The 17,939-nt window shown below is 42.5% G+C and overlaps 1 protein-coding gene across 4 annotated transcripts in view; it reads right to left on the reverse strand.

The window, feature by feature from the left end:
• LOC125455953 (exportin-1-like) overlaps window positions 1–17,939 on the reverse strand; it is a 77,068-nt gene that overhangs the window by 3,742 nt on the left and 55,387 nt on the right. For all 4 annotated transcript variants that reach the window (XM_059649022.1, XM_048538549.2, XM_048538550.2 and 1 more), the window contains 9 exons: window positions 17,527–17,690; window positions 16,020–16,154; window positions 13,974–14,157; window positions 12,103–12,209; window positions 10,109–10,303; window positions 5,401–5,569; window positions 4,875–5,009; window positions 3,317–3,479; window positions 1,361–1,457 (listed from right to left, as the gene is read on the reverse strand). In XM_059649022.1, the coding sequence (XP_059505005.1) occupies window positions 1,361–1,457; window positions 3,317–3,479; window positions 4,875–5,009; window positions 5,401–5,569; window positions 10,109–10,303; window positions 12,103–12,209; window positions 13,974–14,157; window positions 16,020–16,154; window positions 17,527–17,690 (1,349 nt within the window). The remainder of the gene's footprint in view (window positions 1–1,360; window positions 1,458–3,316; window positions 3,480–4,874; window positions 5,010–5,400; window positions 5,570–10,108; window positions 10,304–12,102; window positions 12,210–13,973; window positions 14,158–16,019; window positions 16,155–17,526; window positions 17,691–17,939) is intronic.

A 17,939-nucleotide genomic window follows, 5' to 3' on the forward strand; every position in this document is an offset into this window, starting at 1 on the left:
GGACAGCAAAGATTACCTCAGTGTGCAACAGTATGTTGATGAGATAGACCAATGTGCTGAGGAATGGCAGATGGAGTTGAATTTAGATAAAGGTGAGGTGCTGCACTTTGGGAAGGCAAATCAGGGCAGGACTTATACACTTAATGGTAAGGTCCTTGGGAGTGTTGAACAAAGAGAGACCTTGGAGTACAGATTTTCATAGTTCCTTGAGGGGCAGTCACAGGTAGATAGGATAGTTAAGGTGGTGTTTAGTACGCTTGCCTTTATTGGTCAGTGCACTGAGTAGGAGTTGGGAGGTCTTGTTGTGGCTGTACAGCACATTGGTTCGGCCAATCTTGAAATACCGTATGCAATTTTGGTCTCACCCATACAAAAGATGTTGTAAATGAAAGGGCTCAGATAAGATTTAAGCAGATTGCCAGGGGTTGGAGGGTTTGAGCTACAGACAGAGGCTGAACAGGATAGGGCTACTTTCTCTGGAGTATTGGAGGCTGAGGGGTGACCTCAGAGATTTATAAAATCATGAGGGGCATGGATAGGGGAAATAGACAACGTCTTTTCCCCAGGGTGGGGGTTCCAAAACTAGAGGGCATAGGTTTAAGGTGATAGGGGAAAGATTTAAAGAAGGTCCTAAGGGTCAACCTTCTCACGCAGAGGGTGGTGCGTGTATGGAATGAGCTGCCAGAGGAAGTGGTGGAGGCTGATACAATTACAACATTTAACTAAGGTATCTGGATGGGTATTTGGAACAGGAAGGGTTTAAATGGATATGGGCCAAATGCTGGCAAATGGGACCTAGATTTATTTAGGATATCCAGTCAGCATGAATGAGTTGGTCAGAGGGTCTGCTTCTGTGCTGTACAGTGCTATGACTAGCTCTCTCTTCCTTAAAAAGATGATAGATAACTTTTTAAGATATTAAAAAGCATCAAGGGGTATGGGGAGCAACTGGGAATATGGCAGAGATATGATCAGCCACAATCATACTGAATGGCCTACACATGCTCCTATTTTCTATGTTTCAAGTGTGCATTAAATATCTGACCATCATATATTTACACAGTGCATCAAACTGTGACACCCTGAGTAGTTCAAACAACAATCAGTTGCATTCTGGTTACAAACAAACAATTCTGAGAAAAGGGGAGAAATTTCAGCTCCAAAGCTTGCTCTTTTTTTTGAGAGGACAAGAGCAAAGCAATTAGTCTCGAACCTGTAGGTTGCTGAAAGCACCATTACAAGGCATATGTTTATAAATCCTTACAGTTGCTTAGCTACAAGGCACAATTGCTCAAGGGAAGAAGGTGTTTTTGTTACAGATTCCCCATTCACAGCAGGAGTTGCTGCATTCAGTTCTTACCTTTATCTGTACAAGGAAATCTCTCAGATGCTCTTTGAAAGATGGAATGTCTTGGTTTAGGCTGAACAAACCAGTCACAAAAACTTTGATCTGTGCACTGAGACATAAAAAGAGAGAAAACAGAATTTTTACACCTCCTTTTATCTTGCAATTCTGAACAGTGAAAGCCTAACACACAAGCAAAAATGAACATTTCTGTCCAAGCTACAAATTGGTCCATGGAGGAGAAACACAGGCAGTGAAGACTGATGTCAAGGTAAGAAGGGGCTGGACATACATAGCACCTGATGAGGTATGGAAATATTTCTGTCCAAGCTACACAGAATCCTGCCTTGGAACTATATCGCCGGTTCTTCACTGTTACCAATCCGAAATTCATTCATAACAGCACACACAGCAGCACCTTACCGCTGTCTCGAGGGCTACAAGGGATAGGAAAACAGTGAGGTCCAAAAATGAATCAAAATAGATTTTAAAACTCTGCAAATCTCAGCACAAAACCCACCAATTTCAACTGCATTTTCTCTGACAAAGGAAACAAAAATGAGGTGAGAAAACAGCTACAATAGGCGCAAAAGAGAGGAAAAGAGACAAAGGATTGAGACAAAATAATAAGGTTGCAACAGAAGACACAAGCAAGAGAAAGACATTTTTAAAAAAGGAACCAAAAACAACTGCAAACTCTTCCATTGGTAGGTGTCTCCAACACTGACCCTTTGACTCAACCAAGTATCACACCATGTCAATTTGCTCTAGTTTACACTGTGGGAGTAATTCAAAAATGGAGAGAAAAATTCCTTGCAATAAGATGTCAAAAATATATTAGACAACAAGTTCATCCGATAGTAACAGTTAAAGAGCAGCTAACCGCCTCTGTGGCTGCATACCGTAGCTGCACCTATTGAGTGCACACGGCAAGGACTCCACATCATAGAACATTTTCCATTACCCCCATGTACAACACAATATCTCAACCAAAATGTCTTTAAAAAGTAAACATGATGCTACCCCAAGGTCGAAAGACCAATTATTTGGGCTCTCAGTCTTTCCCTACAGACACAGGTGGCAATTCGTATAAATAAATAGCAAACTCTGGTTTTGTTATCCCTCAGCATGGCCCCACAAGCTCAAGGTGACTAAGTAAATGTGTAACTCCAAAACAAAAGCTCACATCTTGAATTCAGTCCAGTCATCAACTTTAACAATGTTACCATCAATTAATTGATTCATGTTTGTTCTGCATGTTTTAGTACAGTCGCAAAATTGAATCTAGCGAGAATGGAATGCGATCTCCTTGCTTCACAAAGAGATTTTAAGCTGATTATAGCACACAGCACAAAAGGCAGACAGAGCATTAAATCAGCATTGCATGGATCATCTTTGATTCAGTTTACCCTCTCGTTTCATCAAAGTAGTGGGGCTAGCTTGAAGGCAAAAAGAAAAAGAGCATGCACAAAAAAAAGAGATGAAAGGGAGAAATAAAAAGGTAAAAATAAAGAGAAGCAACACAAAAAAATTTTAAAAAAAAACTTAAGGAACTGCAGATGCTGGAAATCAAAAACAGAAGAAATTTCTAGAGAAACTCAGCAGGGCTGGCAGCATCTGTGGACAAAAATCACAGTTATTGCTTCGGGGCCGGTGACCCTTTCTCAGAGCACACAAAAAAAATTGATTTTATCCTAACTATTAATAGTCTCAACAGCATATTAATGGATCGCTCCTTGGCACCAGCTCGCAGATATGTAGAGAAGTATGGAGGAAATGATCATTTTCATAATCACAGCACGTCAAGCAGCGGATCACTGATTAGCAACCTGGAGCAGGAACAGTCTATATATTCCACTTGCATAATCCACTGGACTTGTGCCACACGATCAGTTAACTCAGCACAGAACAAAGGCTACGGACAAGAACATCCTTGGCTGAACTATCACATTCTCTCTGAGCAGCACTCACTCTTGGAGGTGGGGGAAAGCGGTTTTCAACAGGTTGGCCACAAACTCCTGGACGAAGATCTGATTGTTCATATTGGGGGTCGCTGGGCTCAAAGACAACGTTATCTTGCCGTCCTCCACTAAGCTGAACATGTACGCCAAGATGGTGGCGTGCATAGTCAATCCTGGAAAGGAGGGATTAAATGCTTTTAAAAAGATGTTAGAACACATTCATATCATCACAGTCAGATCCAAATTATACAAACAATAATTAAATATATTCCTCGTATATCTCCCCTCTCCTGGGCTACAGTTCTTAAAAACATTGATATCAGCAATTTCAGCCACATGGCAGCTCTATACGGTAGAACTTTGGAGCCCAAATTTCCCACATTTGATCAAAATCAATAAGATCTGGAAAATGTGCTGCCCTGCGAGTGAGGAGGTGGTTTCAAAAGAGAGCTTAACATATATTTGCAAGTGATGATGAATTTAGAGGGTTGCAAGGACAGGGCTGGAAAACGGGACCAGCTGGGTAGCTCTTTCGGGAGCCAGTGCAGCCACAATGAGTCAAATGGCCTACTTTTCTACCACAAAATTCTATGAAAATCTCGAAGATATCCCAGCACAGTAAGGGAGTACATTTCCACAGTGGCAACCGTGCAAAAACACTTTACTGGTGGCAATGCACTTTGTGACACGCTAAGATTGTGAGACACTATTCAAACCCAAGTACTTCTCTTCAGTCTTCGCGAAGTCCCTCCCCTGAATCAATCGAGCCTCAAATGGAAGGGTTTGCAGTTACACCCAATTCCATTCTCACCCGAGTTCCTAAGTACAAAAATTAGCCAATGGGAAACAAATAGCCTCAAATTCTCACTCCCACTCAAACTGTACATAACTCCATATTATGGGGGAAGATGGTGGCATAGTGGTTGCCGCTAGACAAGTCATCCAGAGATCAGTCTAACGCACTGGGGGTTAGGAGTTCAAATCCCCACTGTGGCAGCTGGAATTTAAACAAACGAATAAATCTGGAAACACAAGACTGGTCTCTGCCATGGTGGCAATGAAATTATTAAAAACAGAAACCATTTGGTTCGCTTATGCCATTTCGGGAAAGGAAAACGATTGTCCACAACTGGTCAAGACCACAGGAGATTTCATACCCACAGTTCATACAGCAGACTGTTAACTGCCCTCTGAGATGGCCCTCTCGCAAGAGACTCCTTCAATTAGGGCAAGTAATTCTGGTCTTGCCAGCGACGTTCACACCTCAAGAACAAATTTTTTTTTTAAAAAACTCTCCCACCGTTACATTGAGCTCAGATTAGTTCACTGGGCCAGTAACAGGTGGAGGGATTTTTAAAAAAAAAACTGCATTAATTCTCTCGGTCTGCCTCTCCAGGATTTTGAAGACTATCTAGAGCAGAAGACCGACCTCTGATTGTTTTAGCAGCTAACAGTCATAGCTTCCCTGTCTTCTTGAACACCCCACGAGCCCACATCACCAGTCAGCACAGCCATTTTAGAGGGGGAGGAGGGGCAAAAGAAAGATCCAAGTGAAAAATCTGATTTACCAGCAGTGTGCGAAGTATCAGTCACCACCGAGAAGATGTGTTGAAGAATGTCACAAAAATAGGTTTGGTAAAAGCTCTGGGCAGCTGTCTCTTCCTGTGCAACATTCTGCAGTAGAGTATAAAGTATAGACAACCCTGCAAAAACACAATCACAGAATCCAGTTCAGATCACTGCCGCAGTTCAAGCCCGTGGGTAGACCAAAACTAGTGAGTCATAAATGCAAGCCAAAAAAACTGCTAATATATCAAACTAGTAATTTGGCAGAAACTTCATCACCAGGGAGCATTTAGAAGACAAAAGATGTAAGCATGAGGCAAATGGCATAGATGACAAAGGGGAAGCTAGAGAAACACGAGCAAAAAAGAAAAGGGAGCAGTGGGACTTACAGATAGGGCAAGAGTAATGTGGGAATAGGCATATGTAGAGCGTAGACATCAGCATTGACCTGCTGGGGGCCTTTATCCATTGTCATACAGAAAGGAAGAGGAGACGGAAGTAACAGCCTCGCTGCACAACAAAACATACCTGTATCAGCCACATTCCTCATGGTGTGTTTGAAAGCCCAGATAATGGAGTCGAGGACCAATTTGAACTGGGCTGGAGGTATGTTCAGGAACGCAGGGAAACAATGACTATTGACTGCTTGAAGAAGCAGAAAGAAGTTAGTCCTGTGCTCTGGATACTCTTCAAAATCCTGGAGAGGAAGACAAAGAAAATTAAATTCTTGAAATTGTGTGTCACTTAGATCTTTATACAGTTTGCAGGTGGCAAATAATTTTATTGAAGATTTAAATCAGACCTGAAAACTAAATTAACAAATCATTCCTGTTCATTCAAGTTCAAATTCACTGGAATTAAAATACAATTTGAACCACTTATTGCAAAAACAAATTGGGACTAATAGTGGTAGCTGGTAGACAGGGGATCTGCCAGTCTGATCTCGCACTCTCACGCAGTCAAGCTCCCCTATGGTATATGAGGTTTTGCTCTCAGAGAAAACACAATGTTTCAGATTCTAAAACAGCATACAATAAACAAAGGCATTGTTGAGATTCCGATTCATTCCCTGCTCGGTGGATGGAAAACCGTTCAGGAATGAATGTTTGTGACTGACTGATGAGGCGGCAATGAATACAGACAAGTGTCAGCAAATTCAAGAGTGAAAAGGAGAGATAATCAGGCACAGAAACTGATCAAAGTATGAGAGTGCCTAATATTTTTTTTCCAGCTTTAGGATTAAACCCTCACAAGCTCTTTCAGTTCCCTACTTCCTAAAACTCCATATTGGGCATCACGAGGGAGGCATGGGGCAAGCAATGGTTGCACAGCAAGTTTGGTAATCAAGGTGGTAAGTACCCAAGGAGAACAAACCAAAATTTCTTCAGATGGCCAGGAAGCATTTTAAGTTACAATTACTCAACAGCAGATCACATCTTATGTAGAACAATTCTCAACAACACAGCAAAAACCAGGATTACTAATCCTTACACCTCAAGTGTAGAGGTGCATATCTCCTAATGTGCAAAATCTTTAGGACCCTAGGGTCAATGGTGTCATGGATCTGCTCCTCACGGGGTTATAAATAGCACACTGTGACACAGTCAGAGAGAGCACGAGGTGGAAACCCAAGTCTACTATTGTGAATGAGAGAAAAACATGTAGTGAAGCACATGGAATAGATGGACTACACAGTAGAGTTTAAATCTAAAATCATCTTTAAATAATGTAACACTAAGATTAGATCTGGAAACATCACTACTACCAAGTAGTATATGGTCTGTACATGTAGTAAAAAGTGCTACTAAAAGAAATAAGCCAGAAGACAGTTCTTGACTACGTCGTCTGCTCAACTAGTCTTGAACCCAAATGCATGGATGTAGGTGCAACACTACACATGATTTTCTACACTCACTGGACCTTTGGAATTTTTTTAAAGTTTAAAGTGTCACTGTTGCGTGTATTGGATCTGGAGCTTCCAAAACACCCAAATTATACAAACTAGTTTCTTATATGGAACTGCATCAGCCTGGGCGAGAGTTGGACATTCTTTCTGTCTGCAATCAAAGAGTCATGTGCTCACAATCCAAAACTATCATTGCAACACGCACTAACTGTACATTTTATTTACACCAGTCATTTTGATATAGAAAAATTAAGAGCAAAAACAGTTACTTTAACAAATGAGCAGACAGAAGTTGTGGCTAGGTAGATAAGTTGACAATGCAGCAGTGGGAACATAAAAGTACTATGAAAATATAAAATGAGAACTGCAACTCAATAGCTGCCACAGGGCTAATAAACAAACACAGGACCTGACTTCATGTTTGTAGTAACAGAATATAGAATTTAACCAATAAACCAATAATGAGGCAGAAAAGGGTGTGCTGTGGCACAGTGCTTAGCACTAGGGACTTGGGTTCAATTCCAGCCTTAGGTGATTGACTATGTGGAATCTGCACATTCACTGTGAGTTTAGGTGGACTGGCCGTGATAAATTGCCCCAGAGTGGCCAGGGATGTGCATGCTAGGCGATTAGCTATGGTAAATGTTGGAATGGGTCTGGGTGGGATGCTCTTTGGAGGTTTGGTGCAGACACAATGGGCCAAATGGCATCTTTCTGGATTGTTGTGATCCTATTTCTCTCCAAAACCAGACTACAGGATTTAGAGGGAATTCAAAATTTCCAATCCACATGAATTTGAGAATGTCCTGTATATCACAAAACATTTTCTGCATCGTCAATAATCCATCAATAATTTAACCATGTTTGCCTCCTCCCACCCCTTTGCTTTGAACTGGGATAGAAGTTGGGGACAGAGTTTTATAGGGGTTTGAGTGATAGAAACTATGGTGAGATTTGTGACAGAATCAGATGAGAAGTCCACTTCTCTGCCAGGAGCATCTTGTTCGGTTATTTATTCATTCATGGAGTGGTGAAATGAGTTACTCATTTGGAAAGAGGAGAGATGACGCCCCAGGGGCAGCAAGTGATGGAGATGGGGGAAGGGGCACCCAGCCCAGGCAGAGAGCCTTCAGGATAGAGGTGGGGTCTGCAGTGGGTCAGCACCAACTCCAGTTCTTGAGGATGAGTGAGGTGTGGAGTTGATGCAGACTTCATATGACCTGAGACACAGATGAAATTGTGCCGGATGCTGGAGAGGGGCCCCACTGTCCTCTTCTGTGGGGGAGTGAAGACTTCAGCTGCTTTGATCTCCTGTGCAATTAGCTCCTTCTAGGCAGCAACAGATGACCCATGAATGACCTCTCAGTCATGCAGCCACAGATACAATTAAGACAGGGACTGATGTCTCAATGCAAAATCACAATGATTCACCTGGTTTCCAGACGACAATGTCAGTGCTGAAGCCCTGGCAGAATTCTGGGATATTTGCTGGGCTCCATCAGCAGCACAAGCCGTAACACAACACTACAGAATTCAATCAGGAAGGGGTCCCATTCCATTAATGGTGGTCTACGTTCACAGTTACCAGTACCTGGGGATACATGCCCACTACCGAGTGTTGCTGAGACTCCTACATCCTGGAGCACCCTCATGCATCTAGTGTGTTTGAGGGTCTAGGATCTTTTAAGGCTCAGTGCTGTGGAACTAAAGATTAGCCTTTGTGACCACAGATAATGACACGACTGTGCTACTCCTGACTGATGTAAAGTACAGGTACAGTGCTACCCATGTTTCCACCAGGTCTATGGTGGCGCAGAAAACAGTAATCGCAGATACAGTTGGACAGAGGTGGCAGTGGAGGAGGCAAAAAGGTGATGCGCTGGATGCTGAGAAACTGAGGAAAGGGGAACATTCTTTAACTTGAAGTGGACTACAATGATGACAACGAAAGGGTCACTGAGGAGGAGGAAGCTCTCATGGTCCATTAGAGTTCAGCTGCGCTAGGCACTAAAAATTAAGACAGAAGTTGATCACTGATACCCATGTCAAGCTTGGGCAGCAAACCCATCATGGACCGTTAAAAAGAAGTATCTTCTGTCATCATGCTAACATTTGGCTTGCATTATAACAGTGGACTAAAGCATCTATAGATCTTGTGTGCGTTCCATTTTCATGGCTAGAAGTAGAAGCTTGTGCTTCCGACTTTCTGATCACTTGTTTGTAGGTGATATTTTCCAATGGACAATGACAAAGGTCTGTGTCTACAGTAGGCATTAGGGACAAACAGCAGTGACTTAGAGAGGGGGTTCAGAAGGGATATAGTTACAGTGGGGTGAACTTTGTGGCCTGCCCGTTGAACAGTGACTAGGGTGAGAGAATGGGGTTGTATGTGCGAGAGGGGGTCAGCCATGCTGGCTGTGAGCCACGAGGCTTTGGTGACTGCTGTGTTATTACATTACCAGGTGGAGGAGGAATGCAGATTTGCCACATTTGCTCAGGTGCACAGTGACCAATCATGGATGGCATGGACGCAAGGGATATTGGTCTGTCAACCAGAATCCGCTGAGTGGAGAGCTATTCTGGGAACTGAATGTACTAAGATAGGGTTAGAATCCCAAATGAGGGTGCAGTAAGGTCAAGGTGGGTCATCAAATTAGGCCCCTTTGGTAAAATACAGAGCAAAATCTCGCTCAGTCTCACAGTGCAAATCCTTCTAAAATACTTGAAGCAACTTACACTGAGCCATAAAAATGGTCAGATTCGGCCCAAGTTTCAAATGCAAGGACACCACACATCCTATTTATTTGGCACCGGTCAGACTAGACAACTGGGCTGTGATACTGGACATCCAGTTGAGCCGACCCTTCCCTGCCCAATGTCCATCAAATATGGACATCCAACGTAAGGGGATCATTGACTGGCATCTCAAACTAAAATTCTGGCTGGGATAGAGTGGATGGAGATTAACCAAAGAAACTTCCATATTTTCATGCAAATTATAACACTTTTTTCCTTAAAAATTACAGCAAATATAACATTATATTTTGTTGGAGAAATGTGCCCAAATTGCTGGTTGATCTAAGCTGGCCGTGGTTTAAATCAATGCCCACATCGGAACTGCTAATTTACCATATTAAGATCTAGAAAGCAATACAACCAGCATAGAAACCAATGACTAAACATGCTCTTTCAAAGCATTAGCATTAGTCTGCACTAAGACAATGCCAAGGACATGTTTACTTTCCTTCAGCTCTGGGAATGCAATGGCTTCCACCATCAGAGTTACACAACACACAGTTAAGAATTTCCTACACTCAGAATGAAAGTTACCTTGTTGATCATGTCCAGAGTACACTCAAACAAGGCATCAAAGATCTGGGGGACCTCCGCAGTAATGTGGCTCTCCAATTTATTCACAATGGTGGCCATTGTACTCAAAACCTCAGGCTCCCGGGCTGCAGGGACATTTCTCTGGTAGTCGATCAGCACTGCGTCAAGTAACGGGGGAACAAAGTTTTCTGCAACCTGACAAAGTCGAGAGAGAGTGAGTGTAGCTTGGTATCTGGCCATAACATCTTTATTTACTTGTTGTAAAATGACAATAGAACTAAGCCTCAGACACAGTGGCAAATGAGTCTCGAAAAATCAGGAGCACATTCTTGGTGTCAGAGGACGAGAGTCAAGTCTGATTTTTTTCATTAAATGCTAAATGCTGATTGGAGTACACTGCCCACGTCTCCTCACTTGATAAGCACATCAGAATTTGAGAAATCAAAGTAACAATATAAAAATGAAGCCACCATTCTAATAACCATTTAGTCTAATCCTTTGACAAACAGTCCTTTCCAAATCCTCCTCCGCTCAATGTCTCCACTTCAGGCATGCAATTTGCAACCCTAGAGCAGTGGTCAACCCAGAGCTTAAATTTTAGGTCTTGCATCACAAAGACCACTTACTTCTACATCATTCTCAGCACAGTCCTGCTATTACTGAAAAATCACATACTTGCCTTTGTCATTTCCAAATTCCAGTACTTTAAGTCTCTTCTGCCATCCACATCAAACTGTAGAGAAAATCCAAAACTCTACCGCAACAGACTTTGCTTGCTAAACATTCCCTAGCTCAGTGATTTTTACCGATTCCCCCACAACATAAGAGAGTCATCAAATCTCTACACTGCCTTGTCCTACCCTAGCAGACCTCTATCCCATCTGACCACTCTTTTGTTGTGCAATGCTTTCCACCTACGGCTCTCGTATGGCCTGCACGCTGTCCTAATCTTTCTTCCCAAATTCCTGCACTTCCTTTAGAGACGTGTTCTCCATATCCACCTCACAAGCAAGTTCCTAGCTAATCCTAACTTCTTCATTTCCAACGAGTAGCCAGTCTTTTTCACGGCCCCGCGCAAGTGTCCATGGGTCATTTCTTTACAACAATACTTCCCAAAAACTTGCTCGCAAATCTGACCCCAATTCATGGCTTGAAAACATGCCTGGACAGCATAATAGGAACTGGTGGATCAGGGGAACGGCAGTCGTGAGAAAGCTGTAGGATCAGGGACAAGGTGTAACCCAAGGGCCAAGGGTGGTAGGGGAAAGAGAAGCACCACACTTGATCTTCAGGGATGTATTTTTTTGAAAACCCGCTTTTTCACCGAAGCAGGATATCAGACTTCAAAAAGGATCAGTTAGCCTGTGCCCATGATCAAAAAATTTAAAAAAAAGACTTAAAGTTGTTAATGCTATCAGGATTCCATGTCTGCAACTGTGGCCTTAGAGCCACTGGGGGTCATGACCCACGTTTTGGCAAGCCAGGCTTTGCAGGCTCTTTATAAAGCAGGATTTAAGAAACAGGAACAGGAGCTGGCCATTTGACCCATCAATACAAAGATCTCACCGTGGCCTTGAGTGCATCTTCCTGTCCATCTCCCATGACCCCCAATTCCCTGGTCAGAGTGCTGCCGAGGTCAGCTATGAGCAGACTCTATAACCCAGCCTACCCTGCATCCTGTGGAAGAGAAGGCAAAAAAAAACAGAGAAAAAAAAAAGAGAAGAAATCTCCCTTTGTATATGGTTTTAAAAAAAGAAAGAGAAAGACAATACAAAATAGCTGTCCAAGTAGGAGAAGGGGGCACAGGTCCAAAGTGAAGGCCAACAGATACACTAACAATCACAACTTCTTCAAACAACTTTTGAAAAGTGATTAGTACACTCAATGGGGCAATTAGAGTGTGAAAACACATCGCTTTAAACAAAAAGTTCAAACGTAAGAGGAATGTAGGGTTGTTCTGGTTAGATAACCCATACTGGGGGAATAATACTCACCAGCTGTGGATCGGAGGACCGGCTCACCCACCCAGATATCAGTTTTAAAGTCTCCCTCTTTACTGTCCTCATGCTTTTGATTAAAGGTTGCTTGGTAACAACTTCACCTAAATGGGGAAAAAGAAATATACAGTACACATACTAAACAGTTATCAGGATCATTCACCTTTCCTTGCATAGTCTGGTCAGCAATTTTGCCTGATTTATCTTATTTGGACAGCACCCTCTGCACACTAGCTTGCAACAATGAGAGATTGGGAGTAGGGAGAGAAGAAACTAAGAGGGTTAGGGGTGGGACTAGAGATGGAGGGCACAGAGGCTGCACAATCAGATACTACGAAGATGTGCCAGACAGGCCGTGCCCATGAACCTGGCAATGGCTTGACAGTCTAGGGGTATGATTCTCACTTAGGGGCTTGTACACTGGGGTGGTAGAGTGATTAGCACTGTTGCTTCAGGGGTGCCAGGGGCACGAGTTTGATTCCAGCCTTGGACGATGGCTGCATGCAGTTGTACATCCTCTCAATATCTGCGTGGGTTTCCACCAGGAACTCCACATTCCTCCCACACTTTCCTTCCACAGTCTCTAAAGATGTGCAAGTTAGGTGAATTGGTCGTGGTAAATGCAGGGTGACAGGCATAGGATAGAGAGCAGAGTCTAGATTTTGGGGGGGGGAGTGGAGGGGGGGTTCTTCAGGAGGTTCAGTGAGACTCGACAGGTGAATGGTCTCTTTCTGCATTGTGGGGATTCTAAGATTCCAACTCATTGCACCAACCCTGCGTTGTAACCCAACACAACATGGTGCCTGCCACCTTTTGATTGCACATCACAACTTAGTCTCAGGCTGGGAGCAAATAAAATGTTCAACTGCAGGAAATCACAAAATTATCACACAATGGTCTAATTTCTAACTATCTTAAAACATGTTGTGATGTTACATAGAGATAAAGTTCTCTTTCTGATAAGGGGAGGAGGGGTGAGAACAGGAGAAATAAAAAAGACAGGGTGCACCTGATATCAGCATCAAAATGCACAAACTCACGCTCAGCTCTGTATCGATCTAAACAAAAAGAAATGGCTGCTAACAAAGAAACCCCTTAATTTGGTTTTCAAATCCAGTCCATCCAATGGGATAGGCCAACTGAATGAACTTTTCATTCTGGGAGGAGAACTTTGGAACAACCAGCTCAGGCTCCCAGCCTGAGACTAAGTTGTGATGTCCAATGTAGAACAGCACCAGCAGTGAGTTCGTTTCCCCACATCAGCTGGAGGTCACCATGAAGGTTCCACCTTCTCAACATCACCCTGTTCCTGAAGCATGGTGGCCCTCAGGCTAAGCCACCAGCAGTCATCTGTCTCTATAGTATTTAGATGAGCACTTAAGATGCAGAGGTACCTAAAGCTATGGGGCATGCACTGGAAAACGGGATTAGAACAGTCAGGTATTGTTTTTGACCAGCACTGACTGAGATGGACCCTTTTCAATGCTACAGATCTTTATGCCTCTACTCTTGGTTAATCGTAAGCCTTTTGGATATCAAAACTCTCCTTTAGCAATTGGACAAACCTCTTATTTATGTCCAAGCCATAAATTTGATTCGATCTTGATAGAAAATATCAGGTGGATTCAGGAGTGGTCTATTCTACTACTTAAACCTGCTCCATCACTTAAATTGTACCCAACCTGGCTCTACAAAATTTAATTTTTGTGCCTAACAATACTCTATCAACCTCAGCATTAAGATACTGAATTGATCCCCTATCCATAATAGCCTTTTGGGAGAAACTTTTCATTCTGGGAGGAGAACTTTGGAACAACCAACTCAAAACATCCAACACTACATCCCCTGCAAAAATAGTGGCTAGTTACCATTGGCCTGGATAGCGGCAGAGATATTCTCACTCAAACATTTGTACACGTTGAGCATGTCCAGATATATCCGACCCAGCTGAATGACGAATGGATGTCCAACTGCCTTGCAGGCCCTCACGTTAGTCTTCAGGATGCTGCCAAGCTGCTTCACCGTCTCTGCATCCTTCAGAATGTCCACATTCTTTATAAAAGATGATTTGAGTAAATGGAATTTATGCACATTCAGGCAAAAGAAATGCTGTAAAACACTTCCTCCATGCACTTGTAACTCTCAGCGTTCCTTCCTGCCACACACCAAACCCCAGATTCCACCCATCCCCAACACCATTATCTGTTGCAGCTGTGTGTTTTTTTTGCCGGGAGGGGTTGGGGGAGAAGAAGTCAAAGCAGCATGCGTTGTGGGAGACTCTCTTCGTGACAGTCATGCTAGCAAAGTGCTGACATCCCTTCAAACTTAACTTGCACAATGAAGGCCTCTAGCCTCTATTTACCTTATTCTTACAAAGACTGCCAGAAGGCTAACTTGGAGCTCAAGCCAATGGACAGGGATTGGAGAGGTGGCAGGAGATTAGTGGGAAGAAACTCCAAGATGTTATTTCTCCATTTCTTGCTGGGAGAAATAACATGCAATCTATTGATGACACTCATTTGGGCAACAAATCTAGGTGGTGGTAGATATTGTGAAAACATTGCAAAGATGCCTCAAGGGGATTTGAAGAGGTTAAGAGAGCAAGTAAAAGCTTGGCAGACGGAGTAAACTACTAAATAGGAGATTGTGGTGCAAAAAATAATAGGGACAGAGAGCATTCTTTGAATAGTAGGAGTTACTTGGATGCATTGCAAGTTCAGAAAGGACTTGGGTATTCTTCAGTAATGAAAGAGGCAAATGGTACATTGGCTTATAATAAAGGCCAATGTGTGTACAGCACTAAAAACATATCTTGCCATAATTATGCAGAGTCTTAGTGAGACCACACCTGGAGATTATATCTTGCTATAGGCAATAAGACACTCTAAAGAAGGAGCACAAAGCAAGACTCACCAAACTAACTCCTGGGACGAAGGGATTAAACTACATGGAAAAGATTCAACAGGCTGGGCTTACATCCCATGGAGTTTAGCTAAAAGAGCGATGATCTCTACCAAACATGGAAAATTCTTACAGGGATTGATAAAGCAAATGCAGGATAGATGTTCCCCTGCTTGGGGAGGTCTAAAAACAAGAGAGACACCATCTCAGGATAAAACAGCATGCCTTTTAGACCCAGAATGTGGCTTTTCTACTTGGGGGTGGAGGACATTTGGAATTCTCTGCTCCAGAGAGCTGAGGAGGCTCAGTCGTAGAGTATTTTCAAAACTGACATCAATGGATTTCGACATATTAAAAACATCAAGGGATATAGCATTAGTTCAGGAAAATGTTGTTGAAGTAGAAGATTAGGCATGATCTTGCTGAATGGCAGCGTGGGCTTGAAGTGCTGAAAGGCCTACTCCTGTTCTTACGATGAGAGATAGAGAAAAGTGTAACATTTGGGACAGTATTTTCTATTCTAGCCGTAAGAGGATCTGGCGTTTGAAGCTTTATACTGAACATACGGCATTAATTTTGGTGATAAAGTAGTTGAGGGCACTGGTTTAAGAAATGAAATTGGAATGTAGGATTTAAGAAAATGATTGATAGAAGAAGCCACAGCTTATAAATCACTCACATAGTTCAACTACTGTGGAAATAAAGGAAACAAAAAGAGTTGCAGCATTTATTGCTTCATTGTTATGTTTGTTGAATGTCACGGGGGACTTAGAACAGTTCTTGTTGACTATGCAAAAATGGTCTAATTCTGCCATAACCAAATAAGTAGTTAGACTTGATGTTCATTTCCAATTTCAGACATCTATGCTCTCCATTCTTTCACAGAAAATTATACTGATAGAAAGCACTCATTTAAGATTATTGAATGAATTCAATAATTCTACATAAGGGAAGACAAGGAGGAGACTGTCCACTACTGAATGAAGAATTGACCTCTCGGTTGTCTAACTCACCTTCGTTGCTTGCTGAATTATGCTGTCCCACACCTGGTTAGGCAAAAGCATGTACTTCTCAATTAGGTGCTCCTGGACAGTTTGATCAGTTTGAGCTCCAATCATGTAACCAACAGCTTCATAGAACGTGTGCACCTGAATTATAAGAATAAAATTTTGAACTTTTCCTCAGAGTTAATAAGGTAGAAAGTGAGCTTTCGGCACTACCATGAGTCAGACAGAGCAAGGAGGATAGCGTTAACCAGACACTATTCCGGAAGTCAGTCACATTCATTAGACTAAATTGTAAAGTCCTAGACTGTGGTCAGAGACAAGAGGGTGAGTGTGAGCCTGGTATGGGGGATCAAGGGTGGTAGCCTCAGTTTTAGCAAAAGTCCCACAGGATCAAGATTCCTGCTGCTTGTATGGACAAGAGTAGACACATTTCTCCACAGCTAAGAGGGAGTCCAGGAGGCCGCTCTGCCCAGTGCCAGGGACTGGGGCATTGGTCTAAGTGGAGACGAACTTCAACAGGAGGTAGAAGTTCCAAATGTCCATGTGGGTACCAACAGTATGAATAGAATTACGAAGAGGTTCTGCCTAGGGATCACGAGCAACTCAGGACTAAGTGATAAAAGCGGAATTACACAAAAAAAACCTTTCCAGATAACTTTTTTCAAGCAAATTTCCACAAGGTAATAAGGTCAGAGAGTTGTGTGCATTTGGTGTGGGAAAAATGGATTTCAAATCATGGGACACTGACACTAGTGCTGGGGAATGGGGGAGCTGTACTTTTAGGATGCTCTTACTTGGAGTGCCCTGGGACCAGTGTTCTGGCAAATCATATTACATGGGGCACCAGAGAGGGCTTCAAGTAGAAAAGTGTGTTATTTTTGGTGGATGGGCATGAAGTGATTCCTTCAGTATAGAGGGTGTTGGAGTACATTGAAGGCAGAAATCAAGAAAGGTGAAAACAGGAGATGAGACAGTTTTGGTAGATAACAGGTAAAAAGGAGATTCTGCAAGTATAAAGAAGGGCAAAAGAGTAACGAGGGAGAGAATTCACATGGCACCAAAGTAATAATTTAGCAAAGTAGTGTTATGGATAATAATAAATTGAGTGTGGCAAGGACAAAGTATATAATCATCTACTACTCAGTAAATCCTCTTAGAATTTGTTACACAAACTACTGTCTGCCAACCTTTTGTCTTGTTGCCAAGGTCCAAATGAATTGCTCCAAGCAATTTACAAAACGATCAACCCCTTTCACACAGTTTTACAGGGAACAATTCAACAGATACAAACAGTGGCCCAACTTCCAAAACTTGTCTTGAAACCAATTCCATTAAATCCAAAGGCATGAGGTACAGCAGTCTATTTCTTGCCAAACCCTCACGCACCACTCCCCACCCAAAAAGCTAGCTGCATTTCATACCAAGGGATGAGTGGCTGTCAGCACCTCTTTAAAATAGTTTCTTAAAAAACCTTAGATACACGTATGAAAACATGAATTGCAACTGCACTTACTTGATGAGGCTGCAGGTCACAAATGATGGTATTGATATTGGTCAAGATCTCATCAATGAAAGGCATTACCTCTCCTACTTGCACTTGTACAAAGTGGCGTCTGCACTTTTGGGCTATCTTAATAAATGTGTCACAAGCCATGTCCTGGACACCATCATGGGTCTCTGCAAGAAGCAATAAAAAGGTGTGTAAAGCTACTTCTCTGTGTAAAAATAAAAGTAAATTTACCTTAAACTTTACATCAAAAGATCTTTCATAGATATGGTTGCATTTAAAAAGTCCAAATTTAATGTCATAGCTTGCCATGGGATACACTCATTCCAGAGTTCTACACACCCTTTGGAGAAAAAGTAGTTCTCTATAAAAATCAGAACAACATTAATCCAAAATTTTCCATACATCACTCCTCAACC

The sequence above is a fragment of the Stegostoma tigrinum genome, chromosome 10 (genome assembly GCF_030684315.1).
Source record: "Stegostoma tigrinum isolate sSteTig4 chromosome 10, sSteTig4.hap1, whole genome shotgun sequence".
NCBI classification, from domain to species: domain Eukaryota; kingdom Metazoa; phylum Chordata; class Chondrichthyes; order Orectolobiformes; family Stegostomatidae; genus Stegostoma; species Stegostoma tigrinum.